We start from the raw sequence: 26,164 nt of genomic DNA, 5'->3' as shown, positions 1-26,164 counted from the left end.
GACCACCCTGAGCCACGGAACCGGGTTGCCACTACTACTCCCACCGTTTCCCTATTGCCCGGATCCGAGTGCCCCACGGCCCAGGGGGCGAGTCACAAACAAGCCATGTAATGCTATGGGAAGTGGGGAAGATTCAAGAAGATTCATGTGTTAGAAGATGCGTGAGAATGTTTGCTGTGAGAATAGCTACCTCAGAAGACTTGCATTTTGTGAGAATAGTCTGCTATTCCAACACATGTGTTACGCTCGTATGTGAATAGTTTTTATTGCACTGGTGGTTCCCCTCTATTTCACTTGGACTGTTGGATATCCTCTGCCTTATGCACAGAACCAGTAGCACTTTTCAGCAGGTGGACATGGTTTTATATAAAAAGGGTCCAGACCCAGTATCTTGCTCATACAGTATGGCATTTATCCTGGACAGGGGGCTGCAGTTATGAGCCCCCCTTAGAATGGATGTGAATAAAACTGCAGTGTGAGGTCCACTCCGGCGGTGCCATACACAACTGGAGGTGTGTATAGAGGGTCATAGAGCAATCAATCCTATGAATACAAAGGAAAGGACCCAGTAATTGTGTTTATGTCTATGACATCTCTATGTCAAATGAAAGTAACTGCTACCCTTGAGTACAAGTAGAACATGAGTTCTAAAGAACTGATCTCCTGGTTTCTGGGTTTATTTAATCCAGTGTTCCCTACATTGTACACATTGTATCACAACTGTTTCCCGAACAAGACACCAATGATATACAGAAGCTTTTTTTCTGCCCTAATCTCTTGGTACATCCCTCCTTTCCGCAGCCTGTTACCTCCATACATCTCTGTCCTAATCTCCTCTGCTATCCTCTTGGCTTCTCCTTTCATTATCATCTCTGAAAAAAAATCAAAATAATTCACTTATCCGAAAACTGTAGTCTTGCTTATTTTCTCTTTACCTTTATAAATTTGTCATGTCTGACATGTAATCTCTGGCCCAAAATCTGTTCCCTACCTACATTTCTAGCATAATCTCTAGATATCGCCCAAACAAAATCTCTGTGCAGCTTGTCCTCTTCACTTCATCATATATATCCTGTGGTTAACAACTGATTTAAACTCCTGCTACCTCCCTAAACATAATCTGTGGTACACAACCTGTCACCTCCACACATCTCCATCCTTATCTCCTGATACTTTCCCACATATAATCTGTGGTCCACAACCTGTCAACTCCACACATTTCCATCCTTATCTCCTTACTCTTTCCCACAAATAATCAGTGATCCACAACCTGTCACCTTCACTAATTTCCATCCTTATCTCCTGATACTTTCCCACATATAAACTGTAGTCCACAGCATGTCACCTTCACACATCTCCATCCTTATCTCCTTATTCTTTCCCACAGATAATCTGTGGTCCACAACCTGTCACCTCCACACATCTCCATCCTTATCTCCTGATACTTTCCCACATATAATCAGTGATCCACAACCTGTCACCTTCACACATCTCCATTCTTATCTCCTTATTCTATCCCACATATAATCTGTGGTCCACAACCTGTCAGCTCCACTCATCTCCATCCTTATCTCCTTAATCTTTTCCACATATAATCTGTGGTCCACAACCTGTCACCTTTACACATCTTCATCCTTATCTCCTGATACTTTCCCACATATAATCTGTGGTCCACAACCTGTCACCTCATACATCTCCATCCTTATCTCCTTATTCTTTTCCACATATAATTTGTGGTCCACAACCTGCCACCTTCACACATCTTCATCCTTATCTCCTGATACCTTCCCACATATAATCTGTGGTCCACAACCTGTCACCTCATACTTCTCCATCCTTATCTTCTGATACTTTCCCACATATAATCTGTGGTCCACAACCTGTCACCTTCACACATCTCCATCCTTATCTCTTGATACTTTCCCACATATAATCTGTGGTCCACAACCTGTCACCTCATACTTCTCCATCCTTATCTTCTGATACTTTCCCACATATAATCTGTGGTCCACAACCTGTCACCTTCACACATCTCCATCCTTATCTCTTGATACTTTCCCACATATAATCTGTGGTCCACAACCTGTCACCTTCACACATCTCCATCCTTATCTCCTGATACCTTCCCACATATAAACTGTGGTCCACAACCTGTCACCTCCACACATCTCCATCCTTATCTCCTGATATCTTCCCACAAATAAACTGTGGTCCACAACCTGTCACCTTCACACATCTCCATCCTTATCTCCTGATATCTTCCCACATATAATCTGTGGTCCACAACCTGTCACCTTCACACATCTCCATCCTTATCTCCTGATATCTTCCCACATATAATCTGTGGTCCACAACCTGTCACCTTCACACATCTCCATCCTTATCTCCTGATACCTTCCAACATATAAACTGTGGTCCACAACCTGTCACCTTCACACATCTCCATCCTTATCTCCTGATACCTTCCCACATATAATCTGTGGTCCACAACCTGTCACCTCCACACATCTCCATCCTTATCTCCTGATATCTTCCCACATATAATCTGTGGTCCACAACCTGTCAGCTCCACACATCTCCATCCTTATCTCCTGATACTTTCCCACATATAAACTGTGGTCCACAACCTGTCACCAATTTGTCCCCATATATAACATGTGGCTCACCATTTACCCACACCCTATATCTCTGACCTATTCTATTTGTTACCTCCATTGGGGCGAATCCATATACACCCTAATGGCTTCTATACATTTGAGTGAGACCCACATATACAAAGGCAGGTGTGGAAAAAATGCTGCAAAGTAAGAATACTTTCCAAAATAGAAGTGTTCATACATTTTTATCGATCAGTAAATTGCAAAATGAATAAACAAAAGAGAAATCTAGATCACAACAATATTTGGTGACCGTCCATTGCCTTCATCAGTATTACGTACACTTGTACTTGAACGCAGTTTTGAAAAAACTTGACAGTGAGATTGTTCCATATCACAATCTGTAGTAAACAAAAATTAGAAATCTTGTGATTTTCACACTGAACACTGGGGTATGCTAAATCAATATTTCCTGTTCTTATAGAAAATACACATGTACATTAGCAGAAATAGACTGACTCCTCCCTATCTTTTATTAGTGAAGCTTCTAATGAGCATGTGCAAAGGTCATTGTGAAGGGAGGATGAGAAGGTGAGCTGTAAAGTCCTCTACTGTGAATGCTGTATCCTGTGTTATCTACTGTATATAGAGGTGTTATCAGTCATTGTACAGGAGGGGGAGGAGGTGAGCTGTGACATCACCTATTGTGAATGGTGGATCCTGTGTTATCTCCAGTATATAGAAGCATTATCAGTCACTGTTCAGGGGGAGGACGAGGTGAGCTGTGACATCACCTATTCTGAATGGTGGATCCTGTGCTATCTAATGTATATAGAGATGTTATCAGTCATTCTACAGGAGGAGGTGAGCTGTGATATCACATATTGTGAATGGTAGATCCCGTGTTATCTACTGTATATAGAGATGTTATCTGTCATTTACCGGAGGAGGAGGAGGTGAGCTGTGACATCACCTATTGTGAATGGTGAATCCTGTATAATCACTGTATATTGAGGTGTTATCAGTCATTGCACAGGAGGAGGAGGAGGTGAGCTGTGACATCACCTATTGTGAATGGTGGATCCTGTGTTATCTCCAGTATATAGAAGAATTATCAGTCACTGTTCAGGGGGAGGTGGAGGTGAGCTGTGACATCATCTATTGTGAATGGTGGATCCTGCATTATCTCCAGTATATAGAAGCATTATCAGTCACTGTTCAGGGGGAGGATGAGGTGAGCTGCGACATCACCTATTGTGAATGGTGGATCCTTTGCTATCTAATGTATATAGAGGTGTTATCAGTCATTGTACAGGAGGAGGTGAGCTGTGACATAACCTATTGTGAATGGTAGATCCCGTGTTATCTACTGTATATAGAGATGTTATCTGTCATTTACCGGAGGAGGTGAGCTGTGATATCACCTATTGTGAATGGTAGATCCTGTGTCATCTACTGTATAAAGAGGTGTTATCAGTCATTGTACAGAAGGAGGAGGTGAGCTGTGACATCACCAATTGTGAATGGTGGATTCTGTGTTATCTACTGTATATAGAGGTGTTATCAGTCATTGCACAGAAGGAGAAGGTGAGCTGTGACATCACCTATTGTGAATGGTGGATCCTGTGTTATCTACTGTATATTGAGGTGTTATCAGTCATTGTACAGGAGGAGGAGGTGAGCTGTGATTTCACCTATTGTGAATGGTAGATCCCGTGTTATCTACTGTATATAGAGATGTTATCTGTCATTTACCGGAGGAGGTGAGCTGTGATATCACCTGTTGTGAATGGTGGATCCTGTGTTATCTACTGTATATAGAGGTGTTATCAGTCCTTGTACAGGAGGAGGATGTGAGCTGTGATATCACTTATTGTGAATGATGGATTCTGTGTTAATTCTTCTGTAAAGCTATGTTACCTGTCATTAAAATCCTGCCTGTGAAGATAATGAGACTGCTGAAAAGTTTTCCTGAAAGAACAAGAAGTGTACGTCTAAAATAGTCCTAGTGGCCACTGTGAAAATTGCAGTATTTTTCTCTTTTCTTTTTATTATAGATTGTGATACGAAAAAAAAAAATGATTGCCAAAAATGTTTAAAAAATAAATTTAACATAAAAACCTGATGTAAGTAATGGGATAATTTCTGAGGATACATTCACTTTAAACAAAGTTAGTTTGCTGGAGTCTCAGGCCGGGCGCAGGTAGAGCGATGGCACCGAGCCCTGCTTTGTGATTTTTGTGTGAGAGTTTTCATTAAAGGTTGATTGATTGATTTTAAATCAGCGCGGAGCCGGCGGATGTTTCCCCAGCGCACAGGACATAAATTGGAATGAATTACTCATTATAATTTACAAACATCCACTTATCTGCAGAGCGGCTTATTCTGACTCCATCATGCAAACGGCATAATAAACATCGACCACATACCCCAAAGTACTTCCCTTTCTTTAGGAAGGCCACCGTCTTGGAAAAATGCTCCCCTGTCTTCTCGCTTCTTGACACTTTGGTGACTACAGCCATGCCCGAGAGAATCAGGTAGAAGTTCTGAGCGACGTGACCTTGCCTTATGATGACTCTTCCAGGCCCAAAACTAGAAAGTAAATTAGTGCAATTTGTTAACAATGCAAAGCACATCCAGACGGAGAAGTCGGGGCTGTTTAATAGCCGCGCATTTCATAAATATTAATTCGGCAAAGCACGTTAAAGATATCACGCTCCATTCTAACAACTGTCTGGCGCTCGTTCAATAAAGAAGAATTAGCAGAAAGTTTAAAATTTTCCCTTCTCGTCGTAACTTTCAGAGTTCAGTTTTGCTAATAGCGTCTCGGTTGCTTAAAATTTCAGATACTCTGGGAATATTTATTTTCAGATGCTCATTCGAAGAGACGTGTCTCGGGGGGCGCCCTGGAAATTGTGTACGCACTCGATTTCTCAATGGCGGCACCTTTCACTAAAATTAATTGAAACCCAAACACCAAAGTTTACGTTCCTACTTCATAGCCACGCAGTTCTTCCTATGTTAGAGTTGTCATCCCTACTGTGCCAACCATCGGGGTAAGGCCACGCGGGGCGGCACTGACAAGGCTGTAGTGAGTCCGGAAACAGTACAGACTTGCAGCTGAGTCCTTTAAGTTGATGGTTAGTTGGGATTATAAATTATAAATTTGCAGGATACCAGCTATATCACCCATGAAACTGCATAGCTCACAACTGTCCCGGATTCAGCGGGACTGTCCTGATATAACGGGGCAATCCCGCTGTCCCGGCTGGTCAGCACAGCTCTTTACACTGTTTTAGTGGCCGTGCTTGGTACTGCAACTCAGCTCCCTTTCACTTAGTTAGAAGGCGATCTGCAGTACCTGGGAATGGCCACTAAACAGTCTACAGAGCTATATTATTCTGGTCCATATACTGTGTACATCCAGCCACCGATGGAACTGAAAAGGGCAAATTGTAGGGGTGCCAGGTGTTAGACCCTCACCTATTTGATGCAAGTGACCTATAAGTGCATAGGTCATGAAAATCACAGCACTGGACAACCCTTTTAACAATCAGCAGCCATGTTTTCTGGCCACATGGTGGCACTATCACACATCACAGAAAATGATACAGCCTTACCAACACCAGGTCAGATTACCAATGCACCAGCAGGATGCAGCAGACCCCCGTGATAAAGGTGGGGGCAGCACAGGTGCAAAATACTGATGGAGCAACCATTCACTAACCTACCAATTCATGGAGGGAGTGACTGTGTAGTATTAAATATGCACACAGACGGGGCTGGTATAGGACGCCAGTCATACATTGATGACGTCCATTGATGACGTCCATACTATAAGATAAGGCGGACTGTACAGCAGTATATAAGTGCACCCCACAAGACAGGCGCCCCAATTCACCCAGCCAACAGTAAAGGGCCTAGCTGCATCCTGCGTAAAAATGGAAAAATGTGCAATAAAAAGATGAAAAATAATGTATAAAATAAATACATTACATGAGATATTGGTCAATATTTTGGCCAAAATACACAAGCTCGTAACCCACATCAAGGGTCCTCACACTTGCGAGTCCCTACTCTAAAATTACAAATGGCTAACATAGGACAACATTTTTTAAAAAAGCAAAAAAGGCAGAGTTATAGATAATCCTTGTTTCACCTGGGGAAAATGTCTGCACTAATTTTGTATTACAAATATATTGCATTTTTTAGAAAACATTTAACATATCATGGAGAAAGATCAGATGTTTTGAATAGTTGGATTCCAGGTGCTGAAGCTCCTACGAAACACTAGAGCATTGCTCTTACCCAAACATAAAGATAGACTCCATAGACTTTCCATTGGGCTCTTCTTCAGTGTTGGAGGAGAGCAACACTCTATTGACCTTTTAACCATTGACCATGCTACTTCTCTTCAGCGTTGGATGGGGTCTCAGCACTCACTCGAACTACTACCAATAAAAACTTCTGAAATGTCCTCTAAAAAGTGATGTCGCAGTGAACTTGGCCTGGCCAAGGCAGATTGATTTGTTGGCAATTTCTCCCAGACACTCGGCACCAGGGTTGACAACTTGGACTTTTGATTTTTTTCTAGACAGCTTATCAGAAAACCACAGACAGACAATATTTTTTTACTGACACAATCAATCATTATTATTATAAGTGATCTATATCTACAGCCCCATAATTCTGGTATGAAGACATGCCTTCACTGTAAACTGGAAAATGATAAATATTACAGTCAGAATAACCTGCACAAGTTTCTCCAGCTTCAAAAAAATCACAGATATATCAGATTTTTTTTATGGACTGGGGGAAAAAGTGTCCCAGAATTTCAAGCACCCATAACACATGACCCAACAGTCTTTCCACTAGCAACACTCCTACAGAAGGCAAGATTGCAGGAATGGGGGCAGAGGACTGAGCGAATTAAAATTTGTTCATTACCTTCAAGGTAACCTGTCAGGTCTTTTTGCCCTACAAAACTACCATTAGTATTGATTAACACTAGAGATGAGCGTTGTTCGACTCGAACTGTTCGCCAATCTCAAATTCGAGCTGTTTTGAGCGGTGTTCGAGCCGTTCGGCGAACACGAACGATTTGAAAAAAATTCGGTTGTTCGAGGTTATGTTCGATAACGGTTCGGGCACCAAAATCATAACTGGATTTTTCTCAGTAATGATGAAAATTAATGTTAATACGCAGTTTGAGTGTACAGCGGGGCGGGGGGAGGGGCAGGGGATGGATCTCTGCAGGAATAATGAAGATCTCCATTTTTTTTTTCTCTTTCCCGTATTTACAGTGGGGAGGTGCAATCTGTCAGCCTATCAGCAGCGCACACACGGAGCGAAGTGCTTTTCTTCACACAAGCAAGGGCATGTGTCATTGGCTGTGTATGTCACATGTCCTTGCCCTATAAGACCCAGCCATTTTCCCCGTCGCCACCATTTTCTCACTGCTGCAGCTGCGTGTTAGACGGCACCGCTGTTGCTGTGTGCGCTATACTTTCAGTGTTAATTTCAAGCCAATTTTCTCAGAAATATACAGATAGCTTGGGAGTAGGGAATAGTTGTGATTGCAGTCCTTTTGAGGACTAGGTTACAGCATTTCCTACGACTTTTAGCAGGCAGGTCTGTGCTCTTAAATAGATAGGTTGGGAGTAGGGACTACTTGTAATTACAGTCCTTTTGAGGACTAGGTTACAGCATTTCCTAGGACTTTTTGCCAGGTAGGTCTGTGCCAGTGCTGTGCAAGTGTTTTTCACAGCATTTGGCTAAATCTAGCTAAGCAAATCCTGTTTGGCCTCTTGCAGTGTGTGTTAGTCAGTGGAGTAGCGTATCTGTGCTGCAAGCTACACCACCTGTGTATAGAATACAATTTTTTTTACTGCACCTAGCCAAGTAAAACCTTTTCGGCATAGCATCATTTTATTAGGCCATCTATACTAAGCTCCACCAGCTTGCAAATTACTAATAATTTTTATCTGCATCTAGCTCGGAAAATAATTTTGGGCTTGTAGCAGTGTGTGGGACTTATTCTATTAGTCCATCTATACTAAGCTCCACCAGCTTGCAAATTACAAATAATTTTTATCTGCATCTAGCTCGGAAAATAATTTTGGGCTTGTATCAGTGTGTGGGACTTATTCTATTAGTCCATCTATACTAAGCTCCACCAGCTTGCAAATTACAAATAATTTTTAGCTGCATCTAGCTCGGAAAATAATTTTGGGCATAGTAGCAGTGTGTGGTACTCATTCTATTAGGCCATCTATACTAAGCTCCACCAGCTTGCAAATTCCAAATAATTTTTAGCTGCATCTTGTCTGGAAAATAATTTTGGGCATAGTAGCAGTGTGTGGTACTCATTCTATTAGGCCATCTATACTAAGCTCCACCAGCTTGCAAATTACAAATAATTTTTAGCTGCATCTTGTCTGGAAAATAATTTTGGGCATAGTAGCAGTGTGTGGTACTCATTCTATTAGGCCATCTATACTAAGCTCCACCAGCTTGCAAATTACAAATAATTTTTATCTGCATCTAGCTCGGAAAATAATTTTGGGCTTGTAGCAGTGTGTGGGACTTATTCTATTAGTCCATCTATACTAAGCTCCACCAGCTTGCAAATTACACCACCTGTGTATGTAATAAAATTGTTTTACTGCATCTAACCCAGCCAATTCTTTTGGGCTAATACCACAGTTTGGCCACTCAGCTCTGCTCGGTTCCCATCCATCGTTTTTTGTGCAAACAACTCCAGAGTTGTCAATTAGTTAACCACCAAAATGAGTGGAAAAAGGCCTACTGCTGGTGGAAAGGGGAATAGGCGTGTTGGGAAGGGAAAAAAAGGTTGTGTCCGTGGGGTAGGTGTTAAAGCAACAGTATATTCTGCAGAAGAAAGACCATCTTCCAGCCAAACTAAGATGTCTACTTCTTTTAGCGGACAATGTGATACGATCCCTTTCTTACGGCCACGCCAATCGCTACAAATTCCAGATGAGGCACAAAAACAGCAGGTGCTTCAACGGATATCAAGTGCTCCTTTAAGTGGGCTCTCCTCCACATCAACTTCAACATCACAAATACTCCAGTCCTCAGAGGTGTCACCCCAATCGCACTTGCTTCCTCACAGCTCCCAAGTCTCCAGCTGCCCGTCTGAGTATGGGGTAGAACAGATGGTTGAGTCTGCAGAGCTGTTTACTCATACTATAGCCTGGAAATCAGAGGTCGGCTCCAGAGCTTCTGTGAATCCAGACGAGGAAATGATCTGCACTGATGCCCAGAATCTTTATGAGTCGGATCCAGGACCAGAAGCAGAAGGTTCTGACCATAATGTAGACCCTCGTTCCCAAACTGTAAATCCTGTTGGTGGAGACAATGAGGAAGACGATGATGAGACTCAAATACCTGATTGGAGCGACAACTTGTGTTTTTTGTCAGGGCAGGAAGAGGTTGGCTCTGAGGACGACGGGTGTGAGAACACACAGGGTGATGATGACGAGGTTGCAGATCGCACTTACTGTCAACCCACAGTCAGCCAGTCGATTAGATCAGCAGAGGAGGTGAAGGAGGATGCTAGAGACGACAAGGTCAGGTTGCGCCTTCCTGGACAGAGACGTAGTACTGGAAGCACGTCAACAACTGCATCCTCAAACACAACTCTGCCTCTGACCACAAGTCGTGGTGGCTCTTCAGGTCGCATGGGTGCTAAGCCTTGCATAGCCTGGGCATTTTTTCAGATCGATAAGGATGACCCAACTCGTGTTATCTGTAACATTTGTAACCAAAAGCTAAGTAGAGGGCAAAAAATCCATAGTTTGAGTACTTCATGCATGAACCGTCACATGGATATGAAGAATAAGTTGCAGTGGATAGCTCACTGTGCTACAATGCGGCCTAGCGGGCCGGGCCAACCACTGTCTGCCTCATCTTGTGCATCCGCGGCCTCTTCATCCTCTGTGACTGGGGGGACAGCAGTCACACCTGTTTTGGGACGCAGACCTGCCACCTCTTTACCCACAACAGCCAGCGTGATTGGCAGGTCATCATTTTATTTGGAGGTGGAAACACCAGCTGGTGTTGAGCACTCTCCGACATCGAGAGCACCACCTTTGGATCAAGGCAACCTAACATGTCCGCCTGCATCTTCCTCACAGACCGGCAGTTTGCCGGGGACACCCTACTCAACCCCGTCTAAGCACAACAGCCAGCCCTCGGTCCCTCAGATGTGGACAAGTAAAAGACCATTTCCTCCTAGCCATGAGAAAGCTAAGAGGTTGAATTTCACCATCTGCAAGCTCTTGGCTACAGAAATGCTGCCTTTCCGCCTGGTGGACACAGAGGACTTTCGAGACCTTATGTCCGTCGCAGTGCCCCAGTACCAGATGCCCAGTCGGCACTACTTCTCAAACAAAGGTGTGCCTGCGCTCCACCAGCATGTCACACACAACATCACCGCTTCTTTGAGAAACTCTGTGTGTGACAGGGTGCATTTCACCACAGACACTTGGACGAGTAGGCATGGACAGGGGCGTTACATGTCGCTGACTGGGCACTGGGTAACTATGGTGACAGCAGGACAAGGGGCTGCTGTCCAAGTCTTGCCGTCCCCAGGAGTTATGCGTCAATCCTCTTTATCTCGAAGTTCCTCCACTGCTTCTGCCTCCTCAACCTCCTCTCAGTCCTCCACCTGCACCCAAAGCCTGTCTGGTCATGCGACACGCTTTATAACTGCGCAGAAGGGATCCTACACACTTCCTTACTATGCTGGCAGCAGGGCTCAATGTTATCAGGCGGTTTTTACTTTGAAATGTCTGGGAAATGTGAGTCACACAGCTGAGGAGTTGTGGTCAGCTCTGGAGAACCAGTTTCATGAATGGTTGTCTCCACTGGATCTGAAACCAGGGAAGGCCGTGTGCGACAATGCTGCAAACCTCGGTGCGGTCCTTCGCCGGGGCAATGTCACACATGCCTTGTATGGCTCACGTGTTGAACCTGGTTGTCCAGCAATTTTTAGGCCACTATCCCGGACTAGATGGCCTTCTGCAGAGGGCATGGTCGCTGTGTGCTCACTTCCGCCGTTCGCATCCCGCAGCTCAGCGACTTACATCTCTACAGAAGTCGTTGGGCCTGCCACTTCACCGGCTAAAATGCGATGCGCCTACCCAGTGGAATTCCACTCTGCACAAGTTGCAGCGACTGTGGCAGCACCGACAAGCCCTGGTGCAATACGTTCTGACGTATAGCCTGAGCCAACGGGATCCAGAAGTGGGGCAAATCACGCTGGAGGAGTGGTCTCAGATCAGGGACCTATGCACCCTTCTGCACAGTTTTGAAATGGCGACGAAGATGTTTAGTGCTGACGATGCCATTATCAGCATGACTATTCCGGTGATTTACATGCTGGAGCACATGTTAAACAGAATTTGGAGTCAGGTGGTGCAACAAGAGGAGGTGGAGGAAGTAGAGGAGGAGGAGTTGTATGCGGAAGGGCTAACATCTGCAAGGTCCAGACTGTCGGCAGCACCAAGGCGGCAGGCATGTGAGGGTGGGGGAGATGGTTTTACCAGGGGGCATGGTAGCAGCCAAACTAGTGAGGAAGGTGCAGGAGCCCAGGAAGAAGTGGAGGACGAACTGATGGAAGACTCATCAGATGAGGGAGACCTTGATCACATTTCTGTTGTGCGAGGTTGGGGGGAGAGGACAGAGGAAGGAAGCATGATTGTTACCTCGCCACCAACACAACAGGGACTTGGTGCTCCTGGATGCGCAAGACACATGAGTGCCTTCTTGCTGCACTACCTGCAACATGACCCTCGAATTGTCAGAATTCGAAATAATCCTGACTACTGGGTTGCCACACTCTTAGATCCCCCGTACAAAAGTAAATTTGCCAAAATAATTCCTGCCATAGAAAGGGATTCACACATGCAGGAGTATCAACAGAGACTGTTGCAGAATCTTACATGTGCTTTTCCACAAAACACCAGTGGTGCACGTAGTAAATCTCACAGTTCTAACTTGACAACCGTGGGACCGTCGAGTGTTCAGCACTCAAACCGTAACAGAAACACAGTATCTGCTGGTAACAGCAATTTTGCGGAATCATTTCACAGCTTTTTTAGCCCATACTTTGCAAGGCCACAGGAGACTAGAAGTCTGACACATAGTCAACGCCTAGAGACGATGGTACAGGAGTATCTCCAAGTAAACATCGAAGCCATGACTGTGTCACTGCACACTTGCTCTTTTTGGGCTTCCAATCTGGATAAATGGCCGGAGCTCGCCACTCACGCCTGGGAGATCTTGTCATGCCCCGCAGCCAGCGTTCTCTCTGAACGGTTCTCTCTGGTGGTGTGCTGACAGATAAGCGCACGCGGCCTGTCCACTGAGAATGTAGACAGACTCACGTTCATAAAGATGAACAAATCATGGATTCGCAAGGACTTTTCTACCCCTGTGTCATCCTGGGGAGAGTAAAAGCTTGAGGATTTCGTAAAATCACCTCACCAACCATTTTAAGCTTTCAAATTACTAATAATTTTTAGCTGCATCTTGTCTGGAAAATAATTTTGGGCCTGTAGCAGTGTGCGGTACTCATTCTATTATGCCATCTATACTAAGCTCCACCAGCTTGCAAATTACTAATAATTTTTAGCTGCATCTTGTCTGGAAAATAATTTTGGGCCTGTAGCAGTGTGTGGTACTCATTCTATTATGCCATCTATACTAAGCTCCACCAGCTTGCAAATTACTAATAATTTTTAGCTGCATCTTGTCTGGAAAATAATTTTGGGCATAGTAGCAGTGTGTGGTACTCATTCTAACCAACCGTTTTAAGCAACTCTGGGGCAATTGATGCCACTTAATTGGTGTCTGTGCCACAAATTTTTGGAAAAAATGGAGACTCTTTTTGGAGTCCCCTTGCTTTGTTTTACGTGACGTTGCCATCGTCAATTAGAGGTGGGTTGGGTCTCCCCCCCCCTTTTAACCGTAAGAAAATACATACACTATGGCTTGGGGTAACACAGATGGTTGAGTCTGAAGAGTTGTTTACTCAGAGGTCTGCTCCAAAGCTTCAGTGTCTGCTAGTCAGCGTAGTAACCCAGATGCAAAGCAATCTGCACCACCTGTGTATCTAATAATGATTTTTAAATGCATCTAGCCTAGGCAGACTGTGGGGACCCCTAACCAAACCCAGACGCTCAGCCCACTAACGCCCCCCTTTCATTGACAATACAATCATGTATCTCTTACAACTGGATGTGTAAGGATCGGTCACAGCTTTATTAACTGTTTATACTCATTCCATTAGAAATGCATTTTATTTCTAAAATAATTCAGCTTGTTGCAGCATGCCCTGTGTCTCCAGTCTCCACAACGGCAAGTTGGCCAACAAGTGTAACTCTCCAACATGTCCTTTCTATTTCCAGGCCACGGAGGATCCTGCTTACTCGTATGCAGGACTCCGACCCCCATCCATCACTCTTAACGCTTGTTCCACTCCGTCCTGGAGTGCTGACAGTAATATGTCCAGTCCAATATCCATTAAGTGAACACCGTCGGGCCGTATGAGGCCTGCTTTATCTCCTTCCAGTTGTCGGTGTCATATCACTACACAGCCTCTATCTCTTATAAATTTTGCCATCCGAATATTTATTACCTGCCTTGTCCGTTCGATGGCCGTGATGTCTCACGCACCTTGCCATACCGTTCTCGGCACAATCTCTGACCATACTATAGTTAGTTTTGTGAAAAATTCTCTGAAGCGCTCAGTGTCTAGTTTCATTATTGCCATTAGTTATGCACTCTTGTGATAAGCTATGTTGTTTCCCCCGGCCTGTATAACTATGACCGGACCTCTTGATTCTCTCCCTACCTTGATTACCTCCATTAGTACCTGTAGCCATTGCAGGCCTCTAATACCTCTCCAGTTCAAATATGTGTTATGAAACTCCAATTTCCTCCCGCCTGGGCGGATTTTCACCCTTCTTTCTGCACAATATATATACGAGTTCTTAATCATTGCATAGCAAAAAAACAGCAAGGAAGTGGTATTTATATGTCATGTCCTGCTATGCACCTGTTCAAGGCTGAGTTAATCAGAAATTTAAACACACATACCATGTTAAAATCGTATAGCATAGAAACAATGCATATAAATGTAAATAATCAAAAAGAAAAAGAAAATAAGAAAAAAGGAACATATATATAATAATAATCTATAAATGATCACTCATAATGATACATCAAATCATGTCTGATGTTTAAACCCACTGGTACACGTGTATTTAAAGTATAAATCCACCAACTTTCTCTATTAAGGAGCTTTCTCCTATAATCATCCACCAAATCTCCACCAATCGCCACGGCCCACGGAGGGGCCACAACAGTCAGTGAATCCTTCCTTATTTAGTATAGAGTCTACCAATACTTTGGGCATATTAGCCCAGCTGCGAAGCAAGCTGCACCGCCGGTGTATCTAATGAGAATTTTTAACTGCATCTAGCCTAGGCAGACTGTGGGGACCTCCAACCAAACCCAGACGCTCTGCATCTAACCCAGCCAATCATTTGATAGTATTGCTAGTAGCAGAGTCGCATGGGCTCTAAACCTTGCATAGCCTGGGCATTTTTTCAGATCGCTAAAGATGACCCAACTCGTGTTATCTGTAACATTTGTCACCAAAAGCTAAGTAGAGGGCAAAAAATCCATAGTTTGAGTACTTCATGCATGAACCGTCACATGGATATGAAGCATAAGTTGCAGTGCGAAGCTCACTGTGCTACAATGTGGCCTAGCGGGCCGGGACAACCACCATCTGCCCCACCTGTGTCATCCTGGGGAGACTAAAAGCTACTGCGTAGTCTTTTCCAAAAATTTGAGGGAATTACCACGGGAAAGGTTTGGAAGAGGTATAAGAGTTTAGGTAGGACGTTCATTTTTAGCATACTTATTCTGCCGAACCAGGAAAAATCATTCACCATCCAAGAAGTAAGATCTTTATGGAGTTGTTCAATAAAGGGCCCAAAATTAAGATAAAATAGACGGGAGAGGTCTCTATGAATACGAATTCCTAAGTATTTGATACCCTGTGAGGGCCAGGCAAAGGGAAAGTTGGACTGGATGGAATCCTGTATGGATTTGGGGAGGGAGACATCGAGGGCCTCAGACTTCGCTGCATTGATTTTAAAATTTGACCATGTAACAAAGTGATCTATTTCAGCCATAACAGCAGGGATGGATATATGTGATTGAGTGATATATACTAGGACATCATCAGCAAATGCAGAGCACTTGTACTCGGTGCCTCCCACCTCAATCCACCTAATATTGGGGTTATCGCGAATTGATGAGAGCAGGCGCTCCATCACTAGGATGTATAAGAGAGGGGACAGAGGACATCCCTGCCTTGTCCCATTGGTGATTATGAAAGGTGATGAAAATGTTCCATTTATCTTCAGCCTAACTGACGGATTGCGATACAGGGCCATGATTTTGGCTATAAAAGGGTCCCCTAGACCCCTTACCCCAAGCTTTTTAAGAGAATAATATATGGCGTGCCAGGAGACTCTATGGAATGCTTTCTCAGCATCCAACGAGAGTATCTAATTACAAATTTTTAACTGCATCTAGCCCAGGCAATACTTTGGGCCTAGTAGCAGTGTCTGCTAGTCAGCGGAGTAGCCACCGCCTGTAGATCTAATTACAAATTTTTAACTGCATCTAGCCCAGGAAATACTTTGGACCTAGTAGCAGTGTCTGCTAGTCAGCGGATTATCCCACTTGTTAAGCAAGCTACACCACCTGTAGTTTGGACACTTAATTTTTTCAAAGGAAATGCGTAGGGCCCCCGGGACACTCAGTGAAGAGCATCGGGGAGGCACCCCAAGGCACAGGGGCTGGGACTGGCGGTAGGACGCCTTGCGGTGGACCGCCAAGCTCGATCCTTATAAAAGCTTTTTAACTACAGCAGCTTTAGTGGACGCTACTGGAGCTGGAATTCCAGCGGCTGCTGGCATCAGACTTGCCCTCCAATAGATCCTTGTAAAAGGATTTAAAGTGTACTCATTCAAATTACAGAGACAATTTAAATTAAAAAGCTTAGACCTGCCTCCACCGCAGGGGGGCTCGCTCGACCCACCAGCGGACAGACACCAGTATTGGGAGAGGGGGGCTGGCCATCAGGGTCCACCGCAGCTCTGGCACAAACCCGGCGACACGGAGGTCGCACGGGCTGGAACGGACTGGCCGTGTCAGCTTCGCACTTTTTTGGTTTTAGAAGGGCATGACATGCCTATATCTGTGTCTCCCCCTCTTTTTACTCCTCCACCTCTTTTCTTTTCGCATGACTATATGTACTTGTCACTTTTCCATGTGTTAGTTGTGTCTTCCGAGCAGTTTGTCAGGTTTTGGACACCTTTGAAGGTGTTTTCTATGTGTTTCTATGTGTTTTTGTTTGCCTGCCATTGGTTTTAACGGTGTTCGAAGGTGTTCGACGAACAGTTCGACGAACAGTTCAGCGAACATACGGGTGTTCGATGAACCAAACCGAACTCGAACACTATGGGGGTGGCTCAACTCTAATTAACACCCCTTAGGACATGGTTTATGATCGTATTTCCTGTCCTTAGGGCCATCAATCAAGCCATATAGGGTGTGAATGGTGATAACTCGTGGAACGGTCCTGTCTTATGCTTAAACCAAATGTCTCTGTTGCTGGCACCAAAACCTTCATCAGAGACAACCAATTTCAGAAAGGAGGTGCTGTGATAATCAGTGGATTGCCAAGGGTCCAGCTCCTGGGAAATTTAACAAAATAAGATATAGACCTAAATGTTATGCACCTGCCTCGGCTCGGCAGGGTTTCACCACTTTCCCTTATGGCTGCTGCCCTTTGCTGTGCTCCACGTCGGTTTTTAAAGTGGCCCGGCGTGCCTCCATGATATCTTCTGCCTAGGCCTATTTAAGGTCCCCTAAGAAACACATGTGTCTTGGTATTAAGACTCCTAGTCCTGTCTGTTTGCTGGGCTCCTTCATCAGCTTCTGGTCTACATCTGATTGTGACCCTGCGTACCAGCTGCCTTTGTTTCTCTGGACTTTCCTGTGTCTTCTCTGCACCTATCCTCCTGTGGTCTCCTGGTGATGTCAAGTCCTCACTCCACACGTGCCTTCCTGCCTGCTAAATCAACGCCCAGGGTCCGTGTCGATCCACTTCACTTTGTGAGCCTAACACTAAATACCTAAAATACATGGGTGGAACAACAAATTCCCACTTGGTAGCTTACTATAGATGAGCATTAGGAAACTTAAAGTGAGTGTAATTTCGTAAGAAGAAGAATGTGACATACATACACTGCTCAAAAAAATAAAGGGAACACTCAAATAACACATCCTACTGTAGATCTGAATGAATGAAATATTCTCATTGAATACTTTATTCTGTACAAAGTTGAATGTGCTGACAACAAAATCACACAAAAATCATCAATGGAAATCACATTTATTAACCAATGGAGGCCTGGATTTGGAGTCACCCCCAAAATTAAAGTGTAAAAACACACTACAGACTGATCCAACTTTGATGTAATGTCCTTAAAACAAAAGTCAAAATGAGGCTCAGTATTGTGTGTGGCCTCCACGTGCCTGTATGACCTCCCTACAACGCCTGGGCATGCTCCTGATGAGGTTGCGGATGGTCTCTTGTGGGATCTCCTCCCAGACCGGGATTAAAGCATCCGCCAACTCCTGGACAGTCTGTGGTGCAACGTGACGTTGGTGGATGGAGCGAGACATGATGTCCCAGATGTGCTCAATCAGATTCAGGTCTGGGGAACGGGCGGGTCAGTCCATAGCTTCAAAGCCTTCATATTGCAGGAACTGCTGACACACTTCAGCCACATGAGGTCTGGCATTGTCATGCATTAGAAGGAACCCAGGGCCAACCGCACCAGCATATGGTCTCACAAGGGGTCTGAGGATCTCATCTCGGTACCTAATGGCAGTCAGGCTACCTCTGGAGAGCACATGGAGGGCTGTGCCCCCCTCCAAAGAAATTCCACCCCACACCATTACTGACCCACTGCCAAACCGTTCATGCTGAAGGATGTTGCAGGCAGCAGATCGCTCTCGACGGCGTCTCCAGACTCTGTAACGTCTGTCACATGTGCTCAGTGTGAGCTTGCTTTCATCTGTGAAGAGCACAGGGCACCAGTGGTGGCTTTGCCAGTCCTGGTGTTCTGTGGCAAATGTCAAGCGTCCTGCATGGTGTTGGGCTGTGAGCACAACCCCCGTCTGTGGACATTGGGCCCTCATACCACCCTCATGGAGTCGGTTTCTAACCGTTTGTGCAGACACATGCACATTTGTGGCCTGCTGGAGGTCATTTTGCAGGGCTCTGGCAGTGCTCCTCCTGTTCCTCCTTGCGCAAAGGAGGAGGTAACGGTCCTGCTGCTCGGTTGTTGCCCTCCTATGGCTCCCTCCACATCTCCTGGTATCTGCTCCATGCTCTGGACACTGTGCTGACAGACACAGCTACACTTCTTGCCACAGCTCGCACGGATGTGCCATCCTGGATGAACTGCACTACCTGAGCAACTTCTGTGGGTTGTACTGTAGACACCGCCTCATGCTACTGTACCTCTAGGGGTAAGAGCAATGGCAAAATGAAAAAGTGACCAAAACAACAACCAAAAAGGATGAGAACAGAGAAATGGTCTGTGGTCCCCACCTGCAGAACTGCTCCTTTACAGGGGGTATCTTGCTAATTGCCGATCATTCCTACCAGTTGTCTGTTCCATTTGCACAACAGCAGGAGAAATTGGTTCACAATCAGTGTTGCTTCATAACTGGACAGGTAGATTTCACAGAAGTGTTATTGACTAGGAGTTACATTGTTTTGTTTAAGTGTTCCCTTTATTTTTTTGAGCATAAATATACTGTATACAGTTAGGTCCAGAAATATTTGGACAGTGACCGAATCTCTGTTATTTCAGCTCTTCAGGCCGCTATTTTGAATTTAAAATGAAACCACTGAGATGCAATTGAAGTGAAGACTTTAAAGTATAATTAAAGGGGTTGAACAAAAATATCCTGTGAAACGTTTAGGAATTGCAGCCATTTTTCTACAAAGCCTCCTCATTTCAGGGACTCTGAAGTGATTGGAAAAATTCACTTTACCACAAATAAAATGTTCATTTTAATAGTTTGTAAAGAATCCTTTGCAGCAGACAATGATGGCCTGAAGTCTGGAAGCTATGGACATCATCAAACGCCGGGCTTCCTCCTTTGTGATGCTTTGCCACCTTCACTGTAACTGACTTCAGTTGTGGCTTGCTTGTGGGTCTTTCTGCCTTACGTTTTGTTTTAAGCACGTGAAATGCTGCTCGATGTGGCTGAGATCTGGTGATTTAGTCGGCTATTGCAGAATATTCCACTTCTTTGCCTTAAAATATTCCTGTGTTGCTTTCGCAGTGTGTTTTGGGTCAATTGTCCATCTGTGAAGCGCCGTCCAATCAACCTTTCTGCATTTGGTTAAATCTGAGCAGAAAGTAACGCCCTGTGCACTTCAGAATTCATCCTGCTGCTTCGGTCTTCAGTCACATCATCAGTAATCACAAGGGACCCAGCACCATTGGGAGCCATGCATGCCTGCGTCATCACCCTGCCTCCACCATGTATTACAGGGGATGTGCTGTGCTTTCAATCATGAGCCGTTCCAAGCCTTCTCCTTACTTTTTTCTTCCCATCATTATGGCACAGGTTGATCTTAGTTTCGTCTGTCCATAGAATACTTTTCCAGAACTCGGTGGCTTCTTTAGATGTTTTTTTTGGCAATGTCTAAACTGGCCTTTCTATTTTAAGGCTGATTAATGGTCTGCACCTTGTGGTGACCCCTCTGTATTTGCTTCTCTTTATGTTAGACTTAGATACTGAAACAACTACTTCTTGGAGAGTGTTCTTCACTTGGGTGGATGTTCTGAAGGCAATTTTCTTCACCATGGAAAGGATTATGCGATCATCCACCACTGTTGTCTTCTGTGACGTCCAGGTCTTCTGAGTTCCCAAGCTCAAAAGTGAACTTTTTGTTTGTTTTTGTAGAATGTACCAAACTGTTGATTTGGCAACTCCTAATATTTCTGCTATCTCTGATGAATTTCTACTTTTTTCCAGCCCAATGATGGTCTGTTTTTCTTCCATTGAGAGATCATTTAACTGGATGTTGTGGGTTCACAGTAACAGCATCCAAATGCAAATGTCACACCTGGAATCAGCTCCAGACCTTTACCTGCTTAATTGATGATGGATTATCGAGGGAATAGCCCATGCAGCCCATTGAAGAGCCTGTGAGATAATTGTTGAATTACTTTTGGTTTCTTTAAAAAGAGGTAGCTACATATTAAATTGTAGTAATTCCTAAACCCTTACTCCAATTAGGATGTGAATAACCCCAAAATTAAAGCTGAGAGACTGCACTTTAAGTTAATATTGAATATTAACTAAATCTTGAATACAACAGCATAGCAACAGCATATTCTATATTGCTATACAAGTATATGCTCAATTACATTCTTCCCTGTCCCTTGGAGGTGTTAACAATTTAATGAGAGGGATGCCTATTAATGTGGGTGGATAGTAAAGGGAATCTTTGTATACATTTAAGAACATGTAGATGTTGCACCTGAAAGAACTCAATCCTAAGACCCTACGGCTTCAAGGAGGTTCTATTGGGTCAACATTGCCGAATTTGCAAGGACAATAGAAAAGAACAGCAAAAAATAAGTAAAGACAACAGCCGAAAACCACTAAATAGCCCAAAAAAAAAACCTTGCAAGTATCTCTTATTCACTACTACATAAATTACTATCAAGTTAAGAAGATGCCAGTTGAGCATAATTCTTCATGACATGTCGGCCCAGAACAACTGTCCATTGTAGAACTTTGCATTCCGAGATTGACTTCATTAAGCATCAACATTAATTTTTTTTTTTAAATGTAAAGTGCCCGGCTTCATCCAGACATTAGAACACCCACTGTATCCTGAAGAACAAATCCTCGATCTCAAAGACTGGAGATGAAACTAGGTCACTGTTTTTTATGCACGTTAGAGTCGTTCTGTTTGATCATGGGGAAAAGCTGATTTAAGCGTCTGTCAGATATTATCAGTCTTCCCACCCTGTGAACTCCATACCGAGCTCCCACTGATAATATGACATAACAATGCAATAAACTTTCTGAAGAAAGAGAGACAATTGGCTTATGCTTAATTATTTCAAGCACATTTTTTTTTTCTCTCTTGGCTTTAGTGAATGATGCAGGATCTTAGGGGCAATTTCCCAGGAGCCATTACCACTGAGCATTGGAGTGACTGTCAGGATATCGCATCCAGGGGTGTTGTTACTTAACTCACCACGCTGTGATCATTGGAGCGAACAGCTCTCTTCTGCCCTCTACTGTTCGAACAATTACACGATTGGCCGATGAATAACGGAGAAGACCGAAGGCTGTCACCACTACTAGGACGGTTTTCGGGATACTAACAGTGAGCGTATTGTATATGCATCTCCGATTACAATGCATGGAATGTATGTATATACCTCTGATATGGTCACTGCGAAGTCCACGATAACCCAAGAAAGATTATTAGCTGCCACCACCAGTCGGATTTTACAAGCTGACTGGAGGCCTGGTAGGTAGCGTATAGATTCGAGGCATGGTTTACAGAACAAAAGGAACAGAATTATTAAATTTTATATTTAATCAAAAATGAGGCCGTGTTTATGAAAAATATACAACAGATTTTATAAAGGGGACAAAACAATACAGAATATACAGTTACATAAAATAAAATGGATAAAACAAAATAAACTTACTACATTGCTCACAGAGATGAGTCAGCTAGCGGACGGAAGCAATCCAGTTGAAAACATCTTGTTAACGGGATCAAGTCTACACTGACATGTATCTTCCTCAGAATTGAGCAAAGATCATAATTTGCCTTGATCTTTTATGAGCACCTGAGTTACACCTACACATTCCCCCATGATTCCCCTCATGTGGGCTGGGTTGTGGGCTGTCCTCAGCCTTTCAGGATTTTATGAAAATCCCAACTTATGCAATAACTCCTCTTTGGATGATTATAGAAGTTCGAGATCTCCGCCATATTTTTTATTGAGACCAAACATGAGCTGGCTGTTGTCACTGGTCTGCCCACTATTGATTTGCGGCTTATAAGCAGGAGTTACAGTTATAAGAAAATGGGCATCTTCTTCCCTGGTTCGCCCTGATGCTGAAAATGCATGTCCCATCACTATCAGATTTATACATACTTCGATACTCAACATTTTCTTTGGGAGATATCAAGTCTAGGCTGGCTATTGTAAATATAATCCCTGCAGGAAACCACAGTGTCACCTGAATCCAACATGCACTTCCTGTGGACAGAAGGGCTTCCACTGCTCTCTCTGTTTATGTGTAAATACCTGAAGTCTATTGTTGTCCAACCCTTCCAAAAGACTTCCCCTGTCTCAATTACTTGTTCAAACTATAACTCTTTGTTTATGCACAATAGACATCCTCATTAGTACTGCCGGGGGTCTTTTGTCCTAAAACTAGCTCTTGCCTGTTAATTAAGCTGGTTCACTCACCAGACACATCCAATTTTCTATATGTTAAACTGTGTAATTCAACTACTAAAATAAATTTGTGGATTGCAAGCCCTTTTTGCTACTGCATCAGAGAGAGGGGAGGTAGGGGGCGAATGTGGTTTCAGAGATTTTAATATTTTCAATGACAGTGACTTTTAGGCATAAACTAAGTAAGCAAGTTGCTGTTTTATTTTGTCTTTCTGGTCAAGATTTCTACAGAAACAGAAAAAAATCTGTATGTACAGTATAATATTTTATGTTTTTGGTCCCTCTCTATTTCTATACCATGCATTAATTCTTTGAACTGAGACTTCCAAATAGTTATGATAGTTTAGATGGAATCTTCTTCAAACAGGCGAATTTAAGTAAATTTTATATTACATACAGGGCAATGTTTGAAGAATGGCCTCATAAGTCTGTCCCTCAACGAATGTGTAATAAAAGAAAAAATAAAGCCAAAAAATAATCAACTGTGAAGTCACAGATGTCAAAAGATCACATAAACAGAAACCAAGAGTCTTGGCCAAAACCAATTTCCATCAGAAGTCTCTATAGGTTGCCAGAATCAATTTTCCTTCACTGAAACACCTCAATTACTGGAAAGATCTAACAAAGTTTTTTAGTCAAAAGCCATACATTATCACTCCGTGTCAGAGAAATCTGCCGTTGTTGTTAATGTAACCTCGTGAAATTCCACTTTAAAATGTCAGAATAGTGGCATATGTAGAATAGAAAGTGTCCCATAGGTAAGATCAAAATTAGTGCCCATTATGGTGCCTCTTTTTGCCACCCAGGATTGGAGGAATGATCTTTATTTCCCTCTGTGCCTTTTTAATGTATTTTTGACCAATCAACCACTTTGTTTGCTCATAAGATGGTTCCTCTGGGGAGGGACCTCCTGGGCAGGTTTTCATCACCCTGCTGCAAAAGGATTTAAAAGAACCAGGAGCGAACCACCTTTCCTCATGATCCGAAAGGAGGGGCAATGGTTGTGTCAGAAAAACTCATCTTCGTTGATTATTATATATATATATCTATCTATCTATATATATATATATATATATATATATATATATAAATATATATATATACAGTACAGACCAAAAGTTTGGACACACCTCATTTAAAGATTTTTCTGTATTTTCATGACTATGAAAATTGTACATTCACACTGAAGGCATCAAAGCTATGAATTAACACATGTGGAATTATATACTTAACCCTCCGTCACATACAATAGGCCTGACAGGCACATCTCTTTTACTTTCATTTCTCCTTCCTCACCAGATTGTGAGGAAATCCCCTCCCTCCAGGTAGTCTCCTGTCTCTAGCAGCTCTGTGAAACCTCATACCACAGTTGGATTGCAGAGCTTCAGGAGGACAGATATAACTGCGCTAATCTCTCAGGCTCATTGTATGTGAACACGTCACACTCAATAAGGTTGGCATTTTATGTTTTTATTCATCACAATTGTTTATTTAGCTTGTTTTATGAATGTATAGCACAAAGTGTGAGGATATTTCATAGAAATAAGGCAGATTAAAAAAGAAAGTGTGCTGCTCAGGCATATACAGTAGTTCCCTAACACATATTCCTTCTCTTGCTTCAGATTATCTGCTGAAATGGAGAGGAAAATGTACAATTTATCAAAAAACCTTGATGTTGAGGAAGTAACAAACATGCTGTTAGATGATGCAGACCCCACACTGAATGAGGATTTAGGAGAGGAAAGTGAGATTGATTCTCATGATGAGGTGGAAGTATGTGAAGTGGATTCTGAAACAGAGCAAGATGGTGACTGTGATGAGGATGAAGATGTAGAATCTTATTATATGGGAAAAGATAAAAAAAAACAATGGAACAAGAAGCCACTCCAGAAAAAACGTAGGGAACCTCAAAACATTATTACTCACCTTCCTGCAGTTATAGGAACTGCAAGTAATGCAAAAGCTGCAGTTGAATGCTGGAATAGTTTATTCACAGATGACATTCTGGACTCTATTGTCACATATACCAACCAATATATAGACATTATAAATGACAAGTTCATCTGCAACAGAACCATCAAGGCCACAGAGAAATAGAACTGCGTGCTTTTTTTGGATTATTATACCTTGCAGGAGCTTATAGGGCAAATAGACAAAGTTTGGAGGAACTTTGGAGTAAAGATGGGGATGGAGTTGAAAAATTTGGCCTTGCTATGTCCATAAACAGATTCAAGCTTCTAATTCGTTGCCTTCGGTTTGACGACAGAACTACCCGAACCGAACGTAAAACACATGACCGACTTGCTCCAATTCGTGATATATTCCAAAAATTTGTTGAAAACTGTAAAAAAAGCTATTGCCCTGGGGAGAATCTCACTATTGACGAAATGCTCCCTGGTTTTCGTGGTAGATGTGCCTTTCGTCAATATATTCCTTCAAAGCCTAACAAATATGGAATAAAAATGTATGCCCTTGTTGATGCCAGTAAGACCTACACTTACAACCTGGAAGTTTATGCAGGAAAACAACCAGAAGGTCCTTACTGTGTCAGCAACAAACCCAGTGATGTTGTAAAAAGACTGGCTGAGCCCTTATTTGGATCGGGTCGCAATATAACAGCTGACAATTGGTTTTCAAATTGTGATCTGATTGATTATCTGAAAATGCAGAAGCTTTCATATGTCGGAACTGTAAGAAAAAATAAAAAAGAATTGCCTACACAGTTTGTTTGGTTTCCTATGAACCACAAGCAAAAAACATTGTACTTCTTCTATCAACACTTCATGATGATGATGCCATCGATCCTGGGACTGAGGCACAAAAAAACCAGGAGATAATTACATTTTATAATGCAACCAAAGGGGGTGTTGATACAGCTGATCAGATGTGCTCAACTTTCAACGTCAGCAGAAACACCAAACGCTGGCCAAT

At 43.2% G+C, this 26,164-nt stretch overlaps 1 protein-coding gene across 3 annotated transcripts in view; it reads right to left on the bottom strand.

Moving 5' to 3' along the window:
• The window catches only part of LOC141192795 (cyclic nucleotide-binding domain-containing protein 2-like), a 478,066-nt gene that overhangs the window by 277,245 nt on the left and 174,657 nt on the right, over nucleotides 1-26,164 (bottom strand). For all 3 annotated transcript variants that reach the window (XM_073662059.1, XM_073662058.1, XM_073662056.1), the window contains one exon: nucleotides 5,027-5,189. In XM_073662059.1, coding sequence (XP_073518160.1) covers nucleotides 5,027-5,189 — 163 coding nt within the window. The remainder of the gene's footprint in view (nucleotides 1-5,026; nucleotides 5,190-26,164) is intronic.

This window comes from Phyllobates terribilis, unplaced genomic scaffold (assembly GCF_046119375.1).
Source record: "Phyllobates terribilis strain yellow unplaced genomic scaffold, ASM4611937v1 Scaffold_2__4_contigs__length_985480577, whole genome shotgun sequence".
NCBI lineage: Eukaryota > Metazoa > Chordata > Amphibia > Anura > Dendrobatidae > Phyllobates > Phyllobates terribilis.
The sequence above is the reverse complement of the archived record's forward strand: the minus strand, read 5'-3'. Positions and strand labels throughout refer to the sequence as shown.